Consider the following 24,143-nt stretch of genomic DNA (forward strand, 5'->3'; position numbering starts at 1 on the left):
AATAGAGCAGGAGTGAGTGGGAGGGAGGATCGGCTTTGTCTCGTCTTTCTGGCGATCTGTTCATTCTTCCCTGGCCTGTAGTGCCGCAGCATATACTCACGTCTGCTCACGGGATAGTATGTGTGTGATGTTGTGTAAGTGTGTGTGTGTGGTGTGTGGTGTGTGTGGTGTAGATATTGAATGTTAATGTGTTGTGTCTTGACGAGTGGACGTTCCTTTATTCTTGGTTCCCAATGGGGGACGTTATGTGCATTCATAAGCTTTAATGGGGCATCGGGATCATGTATACGTTGGGGATCAGGCGACCGATCATTGCCTCTCTGGCACTTTTCCGGGTGTGACACGACATGTGGCTTGGCAGGGACCAGGGGGATGAGCTGGCAGCTGCATGTGGATGGCTCTGGCTGGGGAGCATGAGGCTACTGAGCTTCTGGGCTAAAGATGAAACACAACTGGTCTCTCTCGCAAAGTTTTTCTTGGACTTTTGATGATTATTTAGACAAACAGACCATGGTGTGGGGAATTCTGGAACATTGTGTGTGTGTGTGTCGTGTGTGTGAGGGAGAAAGTGGGAGAGATAAATATAGAGTTAAGATAGGGCTGATAGAGAAGAACAAAGCTAATCTTACTAATGTGTCCTCCCTGAGTGAGAAAAGAAAAGTTTCTCCAATAGCCCTAAAATGAACCCATCGCTCAAAGGGAGAAAACCTCTGCTCCCTGGGAGGAAAACAGAAGGAGAGAGTGTGCATGATGCTGCCTAGACTTTGACTTTTGTCTCTCTCATTCTATTCCTTTTGGCCGTCAACGCATGGAGCTCTCTGGGAGATAGAGGAGGGAGGGGTCCTCGCCCCCTGATTTAAGTTTGAATTCCCTGCTCTTGGCAGAGAAGTGCAGGACTCCTAAGTCATCATCTGGAAACACTCCCATCACGCTGTGGCAGCCTTGCGAGCTTGATCCAGCCTCATTGCCAATAATATATCAACTGCAGTGGCTGGGATACGCTGAATGGGTTTGAGAGTGTGTGTGTGTTGTGTGTGGTGGTGTGAGAAAAGATGGAGAGGGGGAAAAGGGAGGAGCTCAGGAGCAAACTGGGGTTTGCTGATAGGGAGTGAGGTTCTTCTTGATTAAGCAAACAGGTTGAATGAGAATAAAGTTATATACATACTGTGGCAATCATCCGCGAGGGGAAAGTAAGATATGCAATTTACATTTCCAAACAGTGGTGATGCCATCTAAGCGTACTCCGTCACGTAACATGGCAGGCCCATTTCTCAAGCCCCGGGGGCCTATGAGGTTTGGTCTAATGAGAGAGGATCCTTAATGGTTATTGATAGAGCCACGAGGACAGACTCTTACCCTTACTCTCCAGCGAAGCAGTGCACTCTCCCACAACTTAATGAAGTAAAACTTGTCGCTTCTGCAGGATGATTTAACACTACAAAACAGCTTTGCGATTTGAGATGTCTTTGATATGGAAAAAAGATATAAATAAAGGAAGTGAGAGGGGGACAGAAAGGGTGGTAGAGCATTGAACATAACAAGGGAGAGTGACTGAAAAAAACAGTGGATTTGTAGATTGGCAATCAAATGTAAAAAAAAAAAAAAGAAAAGACATAGGGTAGAATATTTTCAACAATTTACTATCTCAGGGCTAAAGCTCTGCTGGATCTAATTGGCTGTTGTCCTGGAAAGGTTTACATCCTTCTCTCTCTCCTTGCCATCTTGCTGCCTACATCCCTTCATCTATCTATTGATTTATGGTCTTTGCTTTCATCTAAGAGGCCTTGTCAAGCGGAGGTGTAATTTTGAAATATCCCATGCACACACCTTTTCATTAAGAGACCCCCTGTGATCTTCCAACACTTTGCACCAAGATGATCATGCCAGCTATGGATTTGAGATATGGATAAATCCTTATGAGTAGAAATGTGAAGGAAAAACCGGGGGGGGGGGGGTGGGGGGGGGGTGGGGGGGGGGGGAAAGGGGGGGGGGGGGGGGGGGGGGGGGGGCCAAAAAGGAGTGACTTGAGGAGGTGGAGGAAGACTTAGGAAGGAAAAGACAATTGAATCTGAACTTCAGGACGGCGAAGAAAGGAAGCATAGGGGGGAGAGCCGCAGTGTAGTTGCTGAGAATCAAGACACAACAAATGATAGGTGATGTGTGTAAGCCACAGCGGGCTACTCACTATACATTTTTCAGACAGTTTCTATTAAAGTTCCATTGTTCAACAGGTCACTTCGAGCCCCACGATCAGATGAGGTGCTTATTTTTTCCTCAGGCTGCAAATTACGCAAGAGCACTTGTGAGCACCACCAGGAACACAATCATTAACAATCTGTTCTCACATGGCTTGCAAACTCCACAGTTAGGTGTAGCCCACTTCACCTGCTACTGTGAACAATAAACTCTATAATAAAATACATTTACAACCAATCACAAACCAGTTTCCTCTGTGAATATATCTACACAAAACAAGTAGATTTTAATAGGAGATGTTATTTCAAAGAGGAAAACTTTTCGTACAGTTGATTACTTTTATATAATATATATATATATATATTTATATAAAAAATAAGAAAATCTGTCTATTTAAGAAGTCTCGATTAGAGTTAATAATTGTGTACAGTGGTGAAACCATGCCTAAAATAATAGTGATAAACTGATAGAAGGAAAAACAGCTTTAACAACAGCTGATTATGCTGTCTTTCCTGACCATGATTAATGCTGAGCCTGTTTCCCTTTAAGAGCTTAAAACTTGTTTGAATCTAATCTTCGAGACTGGACTTTGAGTGTTATTACTGGAGACAATAGAGTAAGTGTTTGTGCTAGGTTTTCTTTCGATTCATATTCTACCATTAGGCTGCACTGGTAACAAACAATCTCAGTTTTCTGTTAAACTGGATAACACTTGTACAGTATACACATAAAATGTTATCCTAAGCGCACTGAATGAACCTGATAATCTCTGTTTGTCTTCAGAAACATCAAAATTGTGAATTTTGAAATTTTAGATATTTTAATTGTAGATTTTGACAGTATGGCTATTCTCATAATATAACCCCCCCCTCCACACTGCAGAAATCTTCAGTGCAAAGGGACAGTTAACACTATAGGCCAGTGTATTGTGGATTCTTATTGTTTCAACTCTGTAATATAACACAGAGTAAAGCTGTCCTATGCTAAAAAAAACATTCAAAGCATCCGTGCTGTCATCTTCTCTTGTTTAGACTCCTGTAGCTCTTTAGTCTCTATACTGGCAAAAATTCAAAACTGCTAAAAAGAAACAAAAGAAATTCACCCTGACTCTTGTGACACTTCACTGGTTACCTGTTATTTTAAGAATTGACTATTTTAAAATCAAAGTGATTACTTTCAAAGCATGAATGCGTCTGCCCCATGCTACAGCACAGACCTCTTGACTGCATATGAGTTGCACAGATTGTGATCATTAGATGAAGCCTGTCTGATATTTTCAAAGTAGACCGACGACTAGAGGTAACCATAATCTGCACTCAAGGCTTTGAGACTTCAGAATAAAGAACTGCAGGAGATAAGACCTCAAGAGAGGTTGGGAAAATGTTTAAAGTCACTTCTATATTACATTTTTTATGCTCGTTTATAATGCAAATTGATAGTGATGACTTTATTTCCAATTCGTGATTTTGGCCTTTTCATTTATTTTTATTCCTTTTATCAAATCACATTTTATTTGTATTTAAAGACATCCTCTGTATAAATACACCATGTTCTTCCGGTAACAGTGTTTCTGTCCTGCCGTGCCAGAAAGAGAAATCATCAGCGAGTGTGACAGCCGGTACTGAGCAGTGAGGACTCTATTGAGATTCCGTGATGAGAGGCTGCTATGTGAGCACAGGTGCGACCAGCTGTGCAGGTGTTGGGCTGTTTTATGACTGTTTCACTCTTTTGCTTTAAAACCGCTGACAGATAGAATCCATCGTTGACGCACTGATGCAATTCGATTTGATTATACGACAGTCAATGCTACAAAATGACACATAAACAGGTGACAGGCAGAAAAAGGGTTGGATGGAGGACACTGCCCAACACACACTGCTGATATTTGTTTGCAATAGAAAATGCTCTCATTTTCTCAGATTTATGTTTACCAGCTTGATGTGGCCGGGGGTCTACATGCAACACCAAAAAAACTAGATGCCTGTCCAGAAACTTATCTCCTTAAGCAAAAACTGTAACCATGTCTAATGTTTGCTAATGCAGTCACACACACACACACACACACACACACACACACACACACACACACAGACAGACACACACACAGGCACACACACACACACAAACTCTGCGAAGCGCACACATTGGAATCCATGATAACAGTGATGTGCCTCGAGACAAAGAAAACAACCACAACACTGCTCTTCCTCTATGAGATGGGAGAAAAATCTACACGGGTGTCAGAGCTCCCTGGGCATTTTAATGATGAATCTGTAAAATCTCTTCATAGCCCACATCTGTGCAGCAACCCCTGTTGAGCCGCAGTCGCACGAATATTGGCTCTGTTTACATAGTGATTTATTGAACTAAGGAGATTCTTTTCCCCAGGAAATATAACTGTCTATGCTTATGATATCCAGACTGACCACAGCACAGTGCACATACACTAGAAAAAAAAAATACTGTTGTAACTTAATATCTAAAATGACAGCCATGATCAAGCCAAGAAAAGTCTTCTTCTGTATCAGTTATGAAGTTAGGAGGAGACGTTTGGTAATTTCATCTCATTTTGGGATTTAACTCTTCAAATATGAACAAATCAACAATTTATACTCGGATTTACATGAAATGAATTATTGACTGTATCTTAATGCCTGAAATTAGTGGAAGGGAGTCAAACAAACTCCTTGATCAAAGAGAGAGCCTACCATCCTACTGTATGATACTCATTCTGAGCTGACTGAATAATTGCTACAAACAGTGTCTGCCTCTTTCAGAGTCACTGGTCTATTCATACTGTTCACTGGGACTGTCTTCCCCTGAAAAACAATGCAGCACCCTGTGGTGTTTCCATGCTGTTCCAAATACTTAATCAGTTCGCGGGGGAAGCTTAGAGACAAGGCACAACAACAGGCAATGCATCATGGTACAGGGGACAGAGGGCTAGGGGCTGTTTCATATGACCCTTTGTGAGCACCGCAGCTTATTCATCAGAGCAAAATCAGAGCGGCGCAGACAAATACGTCTTATCATCCACCAGATGTATCGCCTCAAGTAGACCCCATTCAAACTCATGTTCATGCATGCCATTATTTTAAAATGTACATCAGGAAGTGCCGTGCGTACCACTCCAATCTTAGATTGTGTGCAGTCAACTCACTATATGATGCATGCATTACGCTGAAGATGCCTTCCTCTGCATTCACACTGTGCACAGTGAGGCAGAAAGGTCAGTGATGCGGAATAAAATAGTGTGCCGATGCTCAGCCAATCAGAATAATCACACAGGTTTTTTTTTTTTTTCTGTGCCGCAGCAGGTGTGAGGCGTTGGATGAATACCGTTATCCCTCCATGAACTAATTTCTCCCTCACTTCGACACAGGTACCTCCTGTTAATCATACAGAGGAATTAATGCAGAGCCATTCAGATAAGAGCATTAGACCACTGTGAAGACTCAATCTTACATTGGCTCATTTTGTGATTTTACAGTTTCCCTGGCCATGGGGGCAATTGAGGAATTAATTGAGGAGAACTGCTGCAATCCCATCTGTGCAGTCCAAAAAAATAAAGCTGCTCATTAGTGTGAATGTGAAATTAACACTGACCTGAACATGAACACAAGCATCCCTTGTTGTCACCTGCTTTAGATAAATGACTGTGTGGACCACCATGTGGGGAAAATGCACCATAATACTTTCTTTTAAAGCTCCGCTTCACCGAGATGCAATCTGACAATTAACAATTACCCAGGACTGCACACCCCTGTGTAGGCAAAGGTCTGTGCCTTCCCATTTTCCAGAGCCACTATGCTCTTGGTCACAAATTAAATGGCAATGAATGACTTTAAGTAGATCCCTTAGCGGAGAGCAAGGAGGAGATAATGAAATCACCTTAATGCTCCCACACTGTATAGGGGAGAGAGGGTTAGGGTTAGAGGGTTACATGTTGGATGTAGCCTGCAAACAACAGATTCGATTTTCAGGAGGTTCGACTGTGTCATTTTCTGCTACTTACTGTTCTTCTTCTATTTCGCATACATACAAATATGCAGCAATTCATTTTGAGAACAAAGTAAAACTCAGATCCATAAAGAAACCCAAGGGATGTTTATGAAACAAGATGGCTCACTGTGATCTATTACCATTGCCTACTCTGGTGATACAAGGAAAATGCTATTGTTTGGTGTTTCACTGTGGAAGAGACAAGACCCAATCGTGGAGTTGTGCTGCTCAAAATGGAACAAACTGAGCTCAGTTTACAGAGTGAGACAGAAGTAACAGACCATCTGTTAATAGCTTGGACTAAAATATTCATTGCCAAAGAGTCAATACGGTTCTGGAAAACTGCTAAACGCTTAACTTCTAAACTGAAATTGACCTAAGGAATAAAGGGAAACCATTTGCAAAGACAGATAAAAACAATTCTGTTCCGAGCGACTACGATAGAAAATGTCTGAGCTAAAAATCAAGAACTCTTTCAAAGTGTGTGTTTTACCTTTGACCACCACCATGGTAACCTGTGCTACACAGCTAACCGCTGTCTAACCTACAACCTGACCTACACTGGCACTCCTCAGGTGCAGGTCGGGTTCAGCAGATTGGATCAAGACAGTACTTCCACTAACCAATCGACTTCTCGAAAATGTCACCATTCTTATGGGCGGTTGAAATACAGTAAAGGGACATTAAGTGAATACAGTTGCTACTTTTCCTATTTGTGTGATCAATATGACTTTTACAAATAGAGTCTTTACTGTGATACCATTGTTATTGTGGCTACTTTGATTTCACCCCCTTCACAAGATAACTCAAAATCTATTGAGTGGTTTACACTAAGAATACTAAAAGCACAATTTTTAATAATATAGTTCTTTCTCAAATCCAATTCCCACCTTTTAAATGTGTAGAAAATCTTCTTTGATTAAAGCCAATAACCTGCTTTGTCAGTTATCTAAGACCACTCATATAAGGCATACTGAACCCGCATATCTCAGGCATACCACGCTGATCCTGATTCATTATACAGGTCCCAGGTCTGGGGATATCTGACACTTGCCAAGGAGAGAAAAACTTCATTTTCCTGCATGTTTTTTTCCTTAAAAAGATGCACATTTCAAATGCAGACTATGTCTTAGGCTTAAATTGAAATTTCTGTAGTATCTAATATGCGTTTGAAGTTTGAATCTCAAGCCCACAAGAGTGAGAAAAGGAGGAAAAAACACACTGGAGAGATAAACTTTTATCTGTCCTTTGGAAAGCACACAGCATCAGCTTACAGGTAATGAATAGTGAGCGCCTACGCTGTCCTCCAATCTCCTTTTACTTAAGACTTCTTACAATCTTCTTTCCCTGTTCCCTCTTCTGGAACTTCAGCTCGGCTGTAGTTTTATTTCTTGGTCCAGCCTGTGTCCCTCATGATGTCCTGTAGCTACTTTTCTACAGTTTTAGTTGTAACTTTTTCCTTCCTATCTCTCCCTTCATACATCCACACCCGTAATATCTTCCCCTCTCTGTCCCTCTCTACCCTGACTGACACCATCGATCCAGAGTTGCTGAAGGGAGTCCTTCCTAGCCTGATCTGTACAGTCTGTCATGTGACCACTGAGCTGGCTCTGTCCCAGGGCCAGCCAGCCATTATGAAGACTGACTGGTCACAGCAGCGCCCACACACTTGGCAGGCTGGCAGAGCTGCCCCCTGTTGCCTCTTTCAAACAACTCCCTTCTCTAACAGCAGAACGCCGGCGCCACGTTAAATCAGTGAACTGCCCAGGTGCCCAGACGAGCTGTCCCAGAATCTGGATGGCTGAGAAATTTCAAAATTAAAAGCCTGTTTACACCTCACTTGGAGTAATGATATTTACTCCTCCTTTGCCTGTGCTCTCCTCTGTCAGAGAGGGAGGGATGTCAAAGACGCATATGGCCGGAGAAAAGGAGGAGGAGGAGAGGAAAAGGGGATAGAAAAAAGTGTGTGTCTATGAGACAGAGAAAAACAGACAGTTGGAGAACAGCCTGGCTATTAGGCAAAGCCTTCTGTCACATGAAAACTCCCCCTCCCCTGCGTCCAAGCCCTGTCATCCAAGCCCTCAGTGTGAAGGACGCCCAGACAGACAGCCCAGAAAACCTGGGCTCCAGACTGTCACAACTCTCATCTCGCCTGATAAAAGTCTCATATGCCTCATCCATCGCTCCCTGCTTCTTCCTCTGCAGAATGTTAAACACACTAGAATAAAGGACCTCCCTCAGGGTGCAGCATGAAGATCTTCCTCTTGCAGCAAACAAAAAGATTAACATTTATGATCTCTACCGCAAAAGCAACTTTAAAAGAAAGTGCAAATGCAAATTGTATACTATAATGCAAATGTATAAGTATCAGACTTTGCAGACGGTGCTGCAAAACACTGAAAGTAGTTTTGGGCTTTATAAGTCTGAGCTGAAATTTGTTTTTGTGTTCCCAAAGAAGCAGCATGGTTAGATGTAACATTGCAAGACAGTGAAGTGAAGTCATGGGGCTTGACAGCTCCCCAGTGCTGCCTGACTAATAAACTTTCCTGCGTACTAATGCATCCTGTAAAACATCAGTCATAAAAACCTGCCTTCTCCTGAAGATAACAAAGCTCCTATCGGAGATTTCATCATCTGGAAACTGGAGGCAATTTCACATTTAAAAAAAAAAAAAAAAAAAAAAGTAGTGAGGCATGCCTATCCTTGGGAAATGGATCTTTATCTGTAATCACAGGTGAATACATCATTTCTAATTAAAACATGCAAATGTGTCTATATGTGGACAACATTCACAAAGATCAAAAGCAGAGATAGTTAACGGTTTACAAAATCGACCAAACGACGAAACTCAGACATGCAAACGGGACCCCAATCAGAAAAAGCAATTAATTTTCGTTCACATCCCTCTCTTCACAGACTGACGCTGGATTAAGGTGATTTTGTAAAGTGCATGCTAAATCTCCCATTAGAATCCTGGGGCAGTTAAATCCCAACCATCTCCTCATCCCTCTCTCGCCAATACTATAAATCTACATGGTGACAGGGCTTGTCGTGAGGCTGCTGAATTAAACATGCCACCCTTTGCACACTCCTCCTTCCTCTCACTGGGAGAATAACTGAGCAGAGGGACAGACTGTGGGCTGGGAGAGGGAGAGTGCCCTGACAACTGCCCCCACTGACGCTTCAGGCACTTCCTCTGACGTTGTTGCTGCGCTGTGTCCAGCTGTGAAGAGGAGATGTTCTTAGTGTGTGTGTGTGTGTGTGTGTGTGTGTGTGTGTGTGTGTGTGTGTGTGTGTATGTGCGTGCCTGCTAAAGCTGTTCCTGTGCTGACAATTCATACCTAGGGCCACAGGTTTGATAAGGCACTGATTCATTGCCCCGTGGTTCAGCCTGCCACTATCATCCTCCTACATCTCCACCAAGCTGAAATCAGACCTGCAATTCCACCTGAAGGGTAACGCACTGTGATGCACGTGTGTATATGTGCGTGTGTGGGTGTGTGTGTGGTTAAGGGAGGGTAGGTGAGACAGTGTGAGGACGGCATCTGTGTGTAAAAGCATCTTTCTATCTGTTTATAGCACAGACTGTAAGAGTGGCGAGACAGTAGCCTTGTTCTTTCCCTCTTTCCACTAATTTTCTTAATCATGCAAGTGTGTGTGTGTGTGTTACTGCTTGTTTGTGTGTGTGTGTGTGTGTGTGTGCGTGTGTATATGCTGTGTTTATGTGTGGTTTTAGAATGAATAATGACTGTTTATACAGAACGTGACATCTTTTGAGCACTTTTACTTGTGTGTGCGGGAGCACTACACGCATGATGGGGTGCAAGGCTAAGTCTCCACAGATCCAATATGACAATCTGCCTTGTGGATAGAACACAGAGAGAGGAAGTGTGTGTGCGCGCGCGTGTGAGAGAGAGAAAGAGAGGAAGAGAGAGAGTGAGAGGAAGTGAGAGAGAGGGAGGGAGAGCATGTAAAGAGCTTCTAGAGGACCTATTTTTCCTGTTTGTAAATGGATATAATTCTCTGACAAGACACAAGACAGGAGAAGAGGGAACATTAATTACATAGTCCACTTTCTGTACAGTGTGTCTTATCAGCCTTACTCAAGCTAAATAATGTTATTCTCAAATGTAAGCAAAATTCACAAGCACCCGCTGACAGCCTACAGCATGCAACATGTCCATCACACCATTTAGTTTCCTGAGGTGCTGAATTCATTTGACAGCACTGACATTTGCTGATCATTATAGTCCTGCTGTTAAACATTCAATCCAGACCAGCAGGTCAAAAGTACCAAAATAAAAGCACACCATTGTTTAGATGACGATGTGGTTCACCGTTCATGCAACTGTATTTAGTCATACTTGAGGTGTGGCTCTACAGAAAGCAATGCTGGTCTGTCGGTCCGTCCACCACCTTTAGTCCACTAAAGTTGGTATCACGCCAGCTACTGGATGAATTGTCATGCGCAGACATTCATAGTCTCCAGAGGATGAGCTCCAGTGATGTTCGTGATGCCCTGACTTCTTGTGTGGGGTGGGTGTGTGGTTTTGCATGGATTGCTCTGAGATTTGCTTCAGACATTCATGAATCCCTGGAGATGAATTCACAAGTCATAACTTTGGTGATGCCTCGACTTTTTCTCTAGAGCTCTCATCAAGTTAAAAATGTAACTTTCGTATCCATCAGTCACAACAGCACTTTGTGTCTGGTGCTCATTAGCAAGTGTTGGCATGTTAACATGTTTAATTAAAACGGTAGACATGGTAAACATCTGCATGCCAGCAATGTCTCTCTCCCCAACTGAGCTCTCTCTCTCTCTCTCTCTCACTTTTCTCTGGCTTCTTTTTGTCTTCTCACAATAATTGCATGTGTGCATAAATACGCACTGACATCCAGACAGTACAACACACATGAAACGCACACACTCTCCCACCAGAAGTATCTGTTTTCAGAGGGGGGAAAGTGAGCTGTAATTAACACATTTGGATTTATTATTTCTGATACCAATTCCTCGCAGCCTCTCTCACAAACCACAGAGACTTCTGTGACAATGTGATTATGAGATGGGACAGCGAGAGAAATATGGGTGGGTAATTTAATGAGCAGGTGCAGAGAAAAGGAATTAACAAGACAGGCTCGGGGAAAGTATCGCAGCACATTGAAACGCTGTTCTGTATTCATAAATAACGAAGTAGATAATGACACATCAACACATTTTACTATGTGACATTAAAAATGACATGCTCCGCCACAATTTACTGTCACTGAGTCGGTAAAGGAATGCATGACCTGAAAAAGAAAAAAAAAAAAAACGGGTATGGCTTCTCGGTCTAACTGACTCAGTATGATGTTGAACAGTGAACTACATATTAGATAGCACAAGGTTATCAGGAAGGGTATTTGTTGGAGCAGATATAACAAAATATGGACCACTGGAAGAGATAAAATGCTCATACGAGAAAGCTTGGTGAAGTTTACCTTCCTATTGTTGCTGTCTTGTGCACTGGAGCCTTCTGAAATATTATTTGCCACGCTCTCTTTCATTTTTCATGCTTTTCTCTTCTGTATTACCAACCTGCCCAGAAAGCTTACTGTAGTTTCCCCCTTCTCAACCCCCCCCCCCCTTTTTTTTCTTTTTTTTTTTTTTTCTCTTTCCTCTTCAGCAGTCACCCCACATCTTCCACGCTGGAGCGGAAATACATCTCTACAGGCTACACCTCATGCTCATCTCGTCTCAGCCTGGTTACACCATACCTGTGCTAAGTTTCATTTCCAACAGTCACTGCTACGTACGCCATCCTTTTAATGGTTTCTTTTTTGCCACCATTTTTTTTGCATGTCTTTATAACTAGGCAGCTTAAAATGATGTTAACACACAAATATCTATTATTTTAACTTGCTCAAAGTCCCTCTGGATAAGAGCATCAGCCTGATATCTGAAATATGAATTGCAAAGGTTGTCAACCCATTACTTTGTGTTAAATCTAGCCTTTTTTCATACTTTAAGGCAAAGTTCAACAAATATGAATATTTAAAGAGTCCTGTGGTGCTCCTTGTTAAATTGTTAAATCTCTCTCTTTCAATGTCAGCAGAACAAAACTGACAATCATTCCTTTTCTCAAGGTATAAAGACTCCGTGCTGACACTGATCTCTGGAAAAAAACCCCCAAAAAAAACAGTTCAGTTCAGACAAACACACTCACACACACTCACACACACACTCACACACACACACACTCACACACACACACACACACTCACACACACTCACACACACTCACACACACTCACACACACTCACACAGGATACAATATGTGTGCAAGTACAAACACACGTTTGCACACATACAACAAAAACAGCAGCAGAACGGCAAGGAAAGGTATGTGGGACAGAGATGTATTTTACACACTTGGATTAACAATCCATTATTCATAGGCATTACAGGCTCAGAGCATCAACACAAACACAGTCCTAACCCGATTCTGCTGCACTATAGCCTTGAATGCATCACAGACACTTAACGCCGACTCTCTGCTCTCTGGGATTACAGACAACATGCAGCACTCGGCACAGCTCTCATATCTATCTACACAGCAGATCAATATGGAAGCACTCTTAAGGCTCTGGTCAAAGCCCTATACATTGTGTCCCTGGCCCTCCCAGGACTATACTTTAGGAAATGAACTACTAAAAAACCCAGTGGCGGTAAAACTGCAACTCTTGTGAAATTCAAAATTCTGAAAGACATCAAACTTATCAGCTGGAAATCCCACTGCAGTCAAATTCAATATCAAAAGAGGGAGTTTCTGTTTGAAAATGCATTCATACCTGTCATGTCTGTCTCGCAAAAAAACATTTTTACCTGTCTGGTCTTTTTCGCGTCTTGACAGCCAGTATACAGTCATGATTCATACTCATCACTTGAACAGGATATTCAATTAGACAGCTTCCATTTCCCCACTTGCTCTTTGAACCATCGTATCGCACTGGAAGGTACAGATGGAATCTAGAGGCTCCCACATGCAAAGTAAAATAGATGGGTAGTGCTAAAGCAACCCCAACTCTGAATCAGAGGCATTTTTTGTAGGTAAATTAGCTCATTTGTATTCAGGAGAAGTTTCAGGAGAAACAAATAACTGCCATTAGTCATCACAGAAGACAAAGTTAACTAAAACGTACACACACACACTCACACACACACACACACACACACTCTTACACTTATCTTCTTATTTTTTCTCTTTAGCACCTCTGCACACACCTTATTCCCTACTCTTCCGAAAAGTGTTTGATGTCAGCCATGCTCCATAAAACACATGTGCACATGTGGCCACGCACACAGACACACACAAATGAATGACGATTTAAAAAACTGGAGGAATGTTGCGCATGTGGCATGAATTATGCATGCATATAGTCCCTTATCATCTAAATGCATGTCTGTCTATTTGTCAGTTTGGTTCGTGTGTGCTTTGCATTCATTTGGGACCTCAGATCCAGCCGTTAGGGAATGGTGATGGCCAAGAGACAGAAAATGAGAGAGGGGGGGTGGGGGGTGTAGAGGCTGTATCAATGAGGAGGTATTAGTCCATAGATGCATCTAGCTGAAACATTTTTAAGTTATAAAATGAGGGCATGTTGACACACACACACACACACACACACACACACACACACACACACACACACACACACACACACACACACACACACACACACACACACACACACACACACACAAAAGAGGAATGGCACAAAGGCAAGAGGCCCTGTGGTGGCTCCTTTTGTTGTGCGAGATGTAAATTTTTCATTAGAGGAAATGCCAGCTCCCTCCATGCCCTCGTCTCTGGGCTCTGTCCTGTGTCCTCTGACCGCACTCCCCTGACACCTCCCTGCTTCACTCAACCCATCTATTTGACCCAGTGAAGGGCGAGCGGCTCAGACAGACGGATAAGCTGTGTCCCCAAAGCACCCGCTTTGCTTCACTGTCAGCCTCCCTTTTACTTGGTTTGTGTGTTCATGCGAACGTACACCGTGATTGAGGGTGGTCTACAGCCTTCACTTGTTGAAGTGAGTGATTTGCCCCATTGCTCCCTTCTGCCAGCGAGCATGCAATGATGGAAGTTTACAAGTATGGACTTGATACAATTCAAAATGGAGGACATAGAGGTACAGTACAGGAAGTGTACACAACTCTTAAGTAGTTGCAGACAGGTCTGCATGGTTTAGATGAATTAGGTAAACACTTAAAATAGGAACCAGCTGTCAAAAATAGCATCTATCACAAAATGACACACGCCTCCTGGGGAGAAAAAGAAAAGATTTTACAATAGGTGCTATTTCTGACTGTTAGTCCCAATTTCCAGTGTTTAGATTATATGCCTGGCACTACAAATTGACTTCAAAGGATCAGGAGTTGATGTGTGATGTAGCCACACAGTAACATTTTGGGTTCTTTCTTTTAAAATGCCAGTGCGGTGTTAGTTAAAAAGCACCCAAGCCATTTACCAAATAAAAGGTTGAGTGAACTAGTATGTGGGTGACTGTGTGTCCATGTGTCTACATGGTGATTCATATAATGATAGTGCAAACTGAGTGCTCCGATTTTGAGCTTGGGGGTGGGGGTGGGGGGGTGGCAGCCGAAACAAGCTGTAATACTATCTGACATACTGAAAAACTATCACCATATAAAGTTGACATGGTGAACGTAGCAACAAAGAGAAACATTTGCTCTCATGTGAAGTTGGGTTTGTGTCAAAAATACCTGACAAATTTAAATCCAACATTCATTCAACTTTTGGCTCCATTTTTGGTCCCCACCAGCTCTCAAAATACAAAAATATCTGGCTCTCAAAATGCTCCATTGTGTTCACCAGCTCGTCATTTTGTCTGTCTGTTGTTCAGTTGTCTGTCAAACGTGACGCTGATGACAGCAGTGACATGAAACTAAAACAGTTCAATTGCATGCTGGAAAAGCAAAACAATGAGCTTAAGATGCTAAAAAGCTCTGTTGAGATGAGGGGAGCTGCAGAATTAGTTAATACTTTTCTGTGAGTTCATCACTACCAGTGACAGTCATGTGATCCATTGTTAATAAAATTCAAGTTCAAAGCTTAAGTTCAAAATAAATACACAACATAACAGATATACAGTATTAGTATTAATTAATAAAACAACACTGATGAACTGTAGTGGAAGATCATCAATAACATTGTTAGGTTAACACTAGAAACACCACTGTACATCACATATGTAAGAACAGGGAGGGAAATACAGACAAAATTTGCCTGTTTGCTTGCTTGTGTGTGTGTGTGTGTGTGTGTGTGTGTGTGTGTGTGTGTGTGTGTGTTCTGGGCCATGCATGCATGATAAAGTAACAGAGCAGGGGACAGAGGCTCCTGAGATGCAGCGGAGACGTGAGTGATTGGAGCAATGAATAGGGGGGGACCTTGCATTGTAATTAGAAGTGCTCCCCAGTGGGCTTTACCATTTTAGTGTGATTACACATGTGATTTATATGCTCAGAATGCCTCCATCACTCTTGCTAAGCAAACTTGCCAAATGTTGCAAAGCTCTTCCTTATTCAGATGTTTTTTCTTCTTGTGGATTTACTGATCATGAAGTGATTTTGACTAATGTTGAGCTGAGAAACTCACCATGTTATAAGCTATTTTTGTTTAGTTTCTGTCTAAATGAAAGTTACTGTAACTATCAACTGAAGTTTCCACTTTCCTTGCATCACTGTTATTTTTTTCCATTTTATTTCCATCATTGTTTATGTATGCATTTTGCTGTTTTTCAACCAACCATTCTCCCCTATACCCTTGTATTTTCCCTTTTTTCCTACAAGGTGGCATGTTTTTAAACAGTAGGCCCTGGGGTTTCTTAGTCCTTATTTCTTCCGCCATCTGTTTTAATCATTTCTATCTTCAAAAAGAAAAAAAACAAACCTCATATAGATAAACAACCACATTTTCAAAAAGAATATCAAGCAGGAACTGGGAACAAAGTTAGCGAGTGTAATACATTCACAGAGACATGCTCTGTAAAATCCACACTTAATTCATTATTTCGTTCCTCTGTGCATTTATGCACCTATGCATTCATGTATTTATCCAGCAGTTTGACGTGCGTTGCATAAGACTATACTATTATCCTTTGTTTTGTTTTTTTCTTCTTTTAAATGTCTCTCATATAAAACTCTTAGTTCTTGCACTATATTCAAAACATTGATTGCCTGGTATCAAAAGCTTCAAACCACTGTACAAATAAATAATCTCGCACTTTCAATAGGCCTATAGCTGCCCCAAATCGTATAGACAAGATGGAAATGGTGTGAGTTCATGCATTGTTTTTTGAAAATCTGTCTGAATAAAAAAAGTCAATGACTTGGATTGCAATGGGAAATTGGCCAATCAATGATGATAAACAAGTGCTGAGCAGTTTTTTCCCCCTATTTTCCCAGGAAATGTCTCCTCTTTAAAGGCCTCTCGTCTTCATTGCTATGCTTTATATGGTCAGAATGACAGGATACGAAAAAACAAGAGAAGGCTGATGGTGGGAGGCAAAGACAACAGCGAGCTGCATCTCAGAAGAGAACTCACTTAAAGCTGACACCGTTTCCAAAAATACTTAGAATCACTGCTTTTGGATGTTAAGCTATACAAAAGTTGACTGATACCTAATAATTTAAATTCCTCCGGTAGTGAAAGAGAAAAAGTCAAAATATCAAGGAAGGTCAAGCTTGATGTTTTTACTGTTCTTATGTTGCTGTAAAATGTTAATGTTGGTGCAAATATGTCGCTTATAAGACAATCGGAGGTGCTCTGCATCAGCTGACTTAGTGAATCTGAGAACAATGACTGTCTTGAATTCACACAGATACTCCTGTTGTTACAATCATACAGATAAGGGAGAAAAACATTGGAAAGCTCCTTTGAGGGTGTATCCCAATGACTCCCTCTTGGTGGCGAAAAGTCCAAAAGTCCCAAGTTAAAACCCTTAAGTTATAGAATCCAAAAGAGAAATACTCCTACATGTCTACTGAAAACAAATCTTCTAAAGTCCCAACACAAGAACATATTTAAATCTACCGAGTAGAATTCCTTAGTGTGTCACTCTTTTTTTTCTCATTGACTGCCTCACTGTCTTTGCATCTATTTCTCTCTTATGCACCATATCTCAAGAGACAACATAAAAGTGGCTTTTTGGAATTAAAACGCTATTGCAGCAACCTCCCCATCCTTCTTGTGTGTGTGTATGTGTGTGTGTGTGTGTGTGCGTGTGTGTGTGTGTATGTGTGCAGACAGTCAGAGACAGTCAGAGATGCTCTCCTCCTGTAATGATCAGTGACTCTGGTGACTATTGATGTGCTGTGGCTCTGTGAGATCACTGAGGGCTCAGACTGCAAAATGTGAGGGAAAATGAATGGCGGGCTTCCAGAAAGAAATATTATTAATTCAATAGTTGCTTTTAATTATCTCTATTCAAATTAAATTTATAGAACGGAGACACAAAATATCATAATACACCATAAAATGCTAGACTATCTTATATGACAACATAAGGCATATTATTTTCTGTATGTATACGCACAGTGTATACAAACATATGATTTTCAAAGAGGCTGACTTACCAATTAGGATGGATGGATGTTAACAGACGCAAATAAAAGAGACAAACATGCTGGAACAGGGGTTGCAAGGGAAGGTATGGGGGTTAAAGCTGTGGAATGAAAGTGAAATTTGCAGTGTATCGCATTTGAGGCAGAAAGGTGCGATGTTTGGGCTGAGGGGAGTAAAGCAAGATTTATATTCAGAGGAGGACAAATCTTGGCAGGCATGGGGTACCTGTGTTAAGAGGCTTGAGGAGAGGCGGGGATTGTATTGATGAGGAAGTCCAGGAAAGATGCGTGTGGGTGCAGGATTGTGCTCCTGTGGGGATGCTCTGTCTATGGCAGCGATATGGGGCTCAGACAGCGGATTAGTGTTTCTGCTCCATAATCAATTTGCTGTCTGGATCCCATTGCACATAACCCTAAACATCCACTCCTCACTTGATCCTCGCTTCCTCCTTCTGCTCCCTTTTTCTCCCTCCACCAATTTCACTTAATTTCTCTTTCTTCCTATTCACCCCTTTGTTTGCTTCACCTTCAAACCCTAATTTGTCCCTATCACTCAACCAATATAATAAACTCAGCATAAAGCCGTCCACAATATACCTCCCTTGTTTCCTTTTTTTCTACTAACCTCTCCAAACCTTCTTTTCTCCTCGTATTTCCCTCCAAAATGTGTGTAATTTTCCATGAGCCACAGCAGACTCTGCACCCACTGCATGTTAGAGCAATGTGAGGGACGTCTGAGTAATTATATCAGGGAGCATGAGTGTGCGTGTGTGTGAGAGAGAGTGTACAGACATGTAGAGGTTAACCTTGGCCAAGGACAAACTATTAGCTCCATTTCACCCTTGGGTCCAAGCTTGCTGCCATCTGCTCCGGAGCTTAGGGGTCAAAATACTGGTTGACCAATCAATAATACATTACATGTTGGCACTGAGAGCCGGCCCTGGTTATGACTTTCTTTGCTTATTAAAAGTAAGGCACTCCGGAATGGAAATACAGTACATTTCCCAGAAGCGAGCAATGTCACAATATAAATAGTACTAGGTGAAATCAAAAATTAAATTCCTGTTTGCAGAAAACAAGCACATTGTCCATCAAAAGTGAGGCTTTTTATATTCAGCCTTCATTTTAAATAAAGTCTCAGAGAAAATAAGGTTCTTTTCTCTAAGGATAGATGTGCTGACATTTGCTGAAGGTGTCTGAGTCTGTGTGTGTGTGTGTGTGTGTGTGTGTGTGTGTGTGTGTGTGTGTGTGTGTATATATGTGTGTGTGTGGGTGTGTGTGTGTGTGTGTGTGTGTGTGTGTGTATATATGTGTGTGTGTGTGTGTGTGTGTGTGTGTGTGTGTGTGTGCGTGTGTGTGTGTGTGTGCGACTGTATCTGAGGAGGGGAGGAGTACTTTGAGATGAAAGCCCAGAGAGACAGCTAAGGGGAGATGCAGAGACAGCAGGTGGTGCTAGGCGCGCTCCTGTTGCGGCTGAAGGAGGCAGAAAGGTTTTTTTTTGTGTCAACAGATCAATAATTGTGAGACTGGGAGATGACTATCCATTTCAGATTGTCTGACACAGATAAAGGTGAAAGATGTAGTCTAGACAAAAAAATGACACAAACAAACTGTAATAGCCGCTGAAAAATAATATGGCTGCATCTGTCCGGTCCGGTTTGTCACTCTCTGTTACACACGCCGGCAGGCTTTGGGATAGCAGAAATGTAAATACTATGCTGTATCAGAGGGCAAGACTTGACCCCACTAATGACACAACAGCTTGTCTTAACACGAGTGCATGCATATACAGTAAGTACGCATATAAAAATACACACACACACACACACGCGCGCACGCACACACACAGCTCCAGTCTGTCAGCCACTGTCCACAGCCCTCTTATTGGACCAGGCAGACTGTCACCTCTTCTGATTCCAGCAGGCACACACAGATGAGAGCTACTAATTGCCTTGCTGGGGCACCGACGTGACTCGCATGTGACCAGATTGGCTTACAGGCATGGGAGGGCTGATGTGCATAGGTGACTCTGGAGCTTGTAAGTTGTTTGAGGGTAAAGGGGGGGAAGAATAAGAAAGAAAAAAAGACTTGGAAAATATGTGTGTGTGTGTGTGTGTGTGTGTGTGTTATTATGCAAGATGAATACTTGTCAGCCTCATGGTGGTTGATGGCACAAGGACCTGAGCAAGGAGGCTTTGAAGGGTCCTTAGTCGCTGCTAAACTATCCTGCTATAAAAAGGTGAACATGAATCACACTGGCAGTCTTACCTTGGCCTGGCCTCAATGTCGTGCTGAAAACGATGAGAAAAGAGACAGAGAGAGAGAAAGAGAGAGGGAGACAATAAAACATTTTAAATCTTAGCACAGGTGTTGTGGATAACAAATAAAAGGCAAACAACATAATTTACATCAACTTGGTCCACAGCTGGTGTGGCTCTAAATCTGACCAATTAATTTTCACTTTCATCCACCAGTTGTGCTCATGTTTATTCATGAGCTCTAAAAGAAGCAGTCTGGAACAAAGCAGCAAATGAGCTGCAAACATGACTCACGTGCCGGCTTTACTGTTTCGTTCTGAGTGGGATGAAAAAGATTTTTCAATGTCAAAATGATGGACGTGAGTTGTTCACTGCCAGTATGTGGCGCTTTGACAAACAGTGAAAGCTACAGGTTTATTAATGTGCCAAAATGCTATTTTTTATTTATTTATTAATTTAAAAAAAAAAAAATCATATTTCAAATTCTGTCAGTTCCTGGATGATGTAATTACATCATTTCACAAGGCTTACCCATGACATTTAAATTATAGCTCTGAATTTACTCATAGACCTGTATACTCTGTATTTCGCATACCAAACACACAGCTCCATTATGTATCACGATTAAAAGCGCTGTTACATACTAATGTGACACTACTTCATAAACCATTCCTAATCTTAGTTGGTCTATTTTCAGTCAAGAGGGCCTTCAGCCTGTTTTGTTACCTTTAATGTTCTGCCTTGGACAGACTGTACTGTTGTACCGGACCTTAACCATCAGTGCTAAGATGGCTGAGACAGAAAGGAATTTTGATGCTGTGCTGTGCCAGCAGATGAGAGGAGAGCTGATGAGTGGAAGCTGTGGAGCGCTGACTGGCTGTCTGCTTCACTGACTAAGATTTGGCTCTAAATTTAATTAGCTTCAGATCTGGACAAATACATGGTCTCAAATATTGGAACTCAGTGAGATTTTTCTTGGTTTACCTTGTCAAACACTTCAGTAGACTCAAATGTAAATTTGTGAAATCAGGGTGCAAAACTGACAATCACCAAAGAAGCTCTTGAGTGGCTGCTGAAAGACTCCCTCTACACAAAGCACACGTTGGCAAACTTCCTTCTCTTCCTCTGTTGCCTGGTAGGTCAACTGATATATCACTAGTTACAACACTGAACAATAAAAGGGTGTTATATTTATATGACAAAACAATAATGTTGCTGGGTAAAAACATTGTTCGCAGGTGAACCAGTAAGTGTACGGTAAAAGAATATCATTCATCAAGTCTTTCAAAATATTATAGTGAGTAAGCGCTACACTTTAGGGAAATATGTGCGTATTTAAGTCTAGCATTGGGGTTATATATCTTTTTATTAATATCAGTGATTCCTCTGAATCAATTACCCTATCCTGTCATTCGTAATATCAGCTTAGTCATTCCTGGTGATCAGATAGGGCTAGCATAATATACAGTGTCAGTGTCCAGTGTCAACTTAGCAGCATAACACATCAGTCAAATTTAATTTTGTTGACGCTTCTGTATAAGTAAGTGTTGAATGAGTTATGTATTCTCTATTTCTTTGATATTTGTTTGGTTGCATTATATTACAGCAATGTAAATGTTATTCTGTTAGTTGTGTGCTTTGTTTTCATTTGGTCTAATTAAAGAGTTTTGTGGAGCCACTGCCCAAAAAACTGAAAGAAATATGCTGTGAAAAAGCAGCTGACGGCTATAGAGCTTTGTAATTACCAGTTTGCAACAGTGTAGAGAAAAAGCAGACCTTGAGGGGCGAATAAAACCAGATTCAACATTTCCCATCTTATTCACATGGCTTAGAGCAGTTCAATCAATACCTGAACACACATAAAAACTGGTCTCTCAAAGCTAGAAAGCTAGCTAGGCTTGTGTGTCTGTCAACAGCAGTTGCAACCTAAAACTGTTCCATTCATAAATAAAAAAAAAAAAAATCAACTTCATATGATGATGTGCTCCTGAACTGTTTGAATGAGAACAATTTTTCAAAACAGTGCTGTTAACTCAACAGCTCAACAGAAGAGTGCCATTTACAATTAAATTAAGGTCAACTAGTATTTGTAATATGCTCATCTTAATCTGTTTTCAGTCAACACCGCAAAATTTGAACCTAGTTTTTTGGTTGTAAATAGTTGATAGGGACAATCTGAAAATCTTTGCATCCGTTCCATTGTTGAAAAGGAACGGTATACCCGGCAACCTTTAAACAGCTGCTGCAACACAATCAAACAGGGTGTTTGTCCGCATCACACTACATCCACTAAAAGTCCTTGTTTTTGCCATTGACAGCTATGTTATAAGTGTCTGACAACATTGTGAGAACAGATACTTCAGTACCAAGCTGAAGCCAAATTTCAGAAAATTCTGCTGGTACTTGTTTTTCTACAGCACTGTAGTTACCTAAGGTACCATAAGGTAGTGGAGATACAGTATGAGTCTTCAGGCAGTATAATAACCATACACTTGTAGGCAACAACAGCCTTTGGGTTGTAATGGGTGTTTCTGGATAGACAAAGAACTTACTCTTTAACAAGACGGTCTACCCTGTAGAAATCCAATCCATGATGTTTTCAGACACTTATAATAACAATCTGAACCTGTCAATGGCAAAAACCAGCATTTTTAATGGATGCACTTTAAAGCAGACAAATGCTCCATTTCATTACGTTTCGCGGTTGCTGGGTACACAAAGAGTTATCCTTTCAGTGCATGGGGGTTTGCAATTAGCTCATATGATGAATTATTGATAAATTATCACTTTTTATTGTTTTCAAATGGATTAAAATGAAACTATTCCCCAACATGCATTTATATTAAAAATGAATACTGAAATAAACTGCATGGAAAAAGGCCATCTCAGAGCAGTTCATTGTGACCTGGGTCATGAGTCAGGGTTGGGTCACTGATGCAGACTTGCAATGCCTGACTAATGAGGCATCTTGGCTTTGTTTTCATGCCTTTATAGCTTAAACAGTGTTGAGCCTCTGCCTCCACGTTTCTAAACATAATCACAGACTGAAGGAACCTTACAGAACCTCTTCAGCCATATGTGGGAAAATATGGTCCAATACAATTGCACAGTAAAGTAGGTGATGAAGACACAAGTGGGATGGTATTTACAAAGGGCACAAGTTCACCAGTGCTGGCTTGCAGGATCACATTTTGATTCGATCTATTTTTCTATAATCAAGGAAGTTTAATGGTCTATGTTATCTACTGTAGCATATGTTATATATCAATATATTATAATTATAAAATTCTACCTACAGTATCCATCTATAACTTTTTATTCTGCACATACCTATTTCCTTCTTGTCTTTTTAATATTCATGTTTAGTATGTGTGTCTCTGTATAAATGTCCTGGATGGTGCAAATCTGTCTGCGCTTGTACCTGTCTACTTCCTGCAAAGTCAAAATCAGTGTTTCTAATTACTATATAGTCATCAGTGAATGTTCAAGTAAACAGACTAAGTGGTTCTACAAATTAGTACCGACTCGCCCTTTTATTTTTTAATGAAAAATGTGGAGACAGAGTTTTGATAATAATTGGACAAAGTTTGTTAATAAATTGTCCCTTCTGGCTCCTGCTGATTGGTGAATTTCCAGAATGTCTTTCACCCCTGATGATCCTCTTCATTGTGTTTGCTTATGTGTGTCTACACCTGTGTGTTCCTGTTCCGAAATTAAAAGAAAGATGAGAGAATATTAACAAAGCCAGTGGTAGTGTTTGTTTGACCTTTATCAATTATGCAGTTTATTCTTTGGGAGGAGTTTGAAGGAAGGATTTTATGCAGGTGATAAATATTATACATTGTAGCTGCTCCATTCCACAGGCCCTCTGTTACATGGCTGCAGTGCAATAGATTGATGTGCTTACAAAGCAGCAATCGCTTTTCTGACTTGGCTCTGAAGCTGCTAGTCTTTCTTTTTTTGGAAAAAGTTGGAATAAAGGCACTACTTCCAAAAAGTGCTGGAGGCTATAACTGTTGCTCTCTAGCAAACAGGATTAGATTGTGCTTTACAGGAGGAG

At 41.3% G+C, this 24,143-nt stretch overlaps 1 protein-coding gene across 1 annotated transcript in view; it reads right to left on the reverse strand.

The window, feature by feature from the left end:
* trim44 (tripartite motif containing 44) overlaps positions 1-24,143 on the reverse strand; it is a 46,341-nt gene that overhangs the window by 7,377 nt on the left and 14,821 nt on the right. The window contains exon 5 of the mRNA XM_022754527.1: positions 20,094-20,116. Coding sequence (XP_022610248.1) covers positions 20,094-20,116 — 23 coding nt within the window. The remainder of the gene's footprint in view (positions 1-20,093; positions 20,117-24,143) is intronic.

This window comes from Seriola dumerili, unplaced genomic scaffold (genome assembly GCF_002260705.1).
Source record: "Seriola dumerili isolate Sdu_G_001 unplaced genomic scaffold, Sdu_1.0 BDQW01000219.1, whole genome shotgun sequence".
In the NCBI taxonomy this organism is placed as follows: domain Eukaryota; kingdom Metazoa; phylum Chordata; class Actinopteri; order Carangiformes; family Carangidae; genus Seriola; species Seriola dumerili.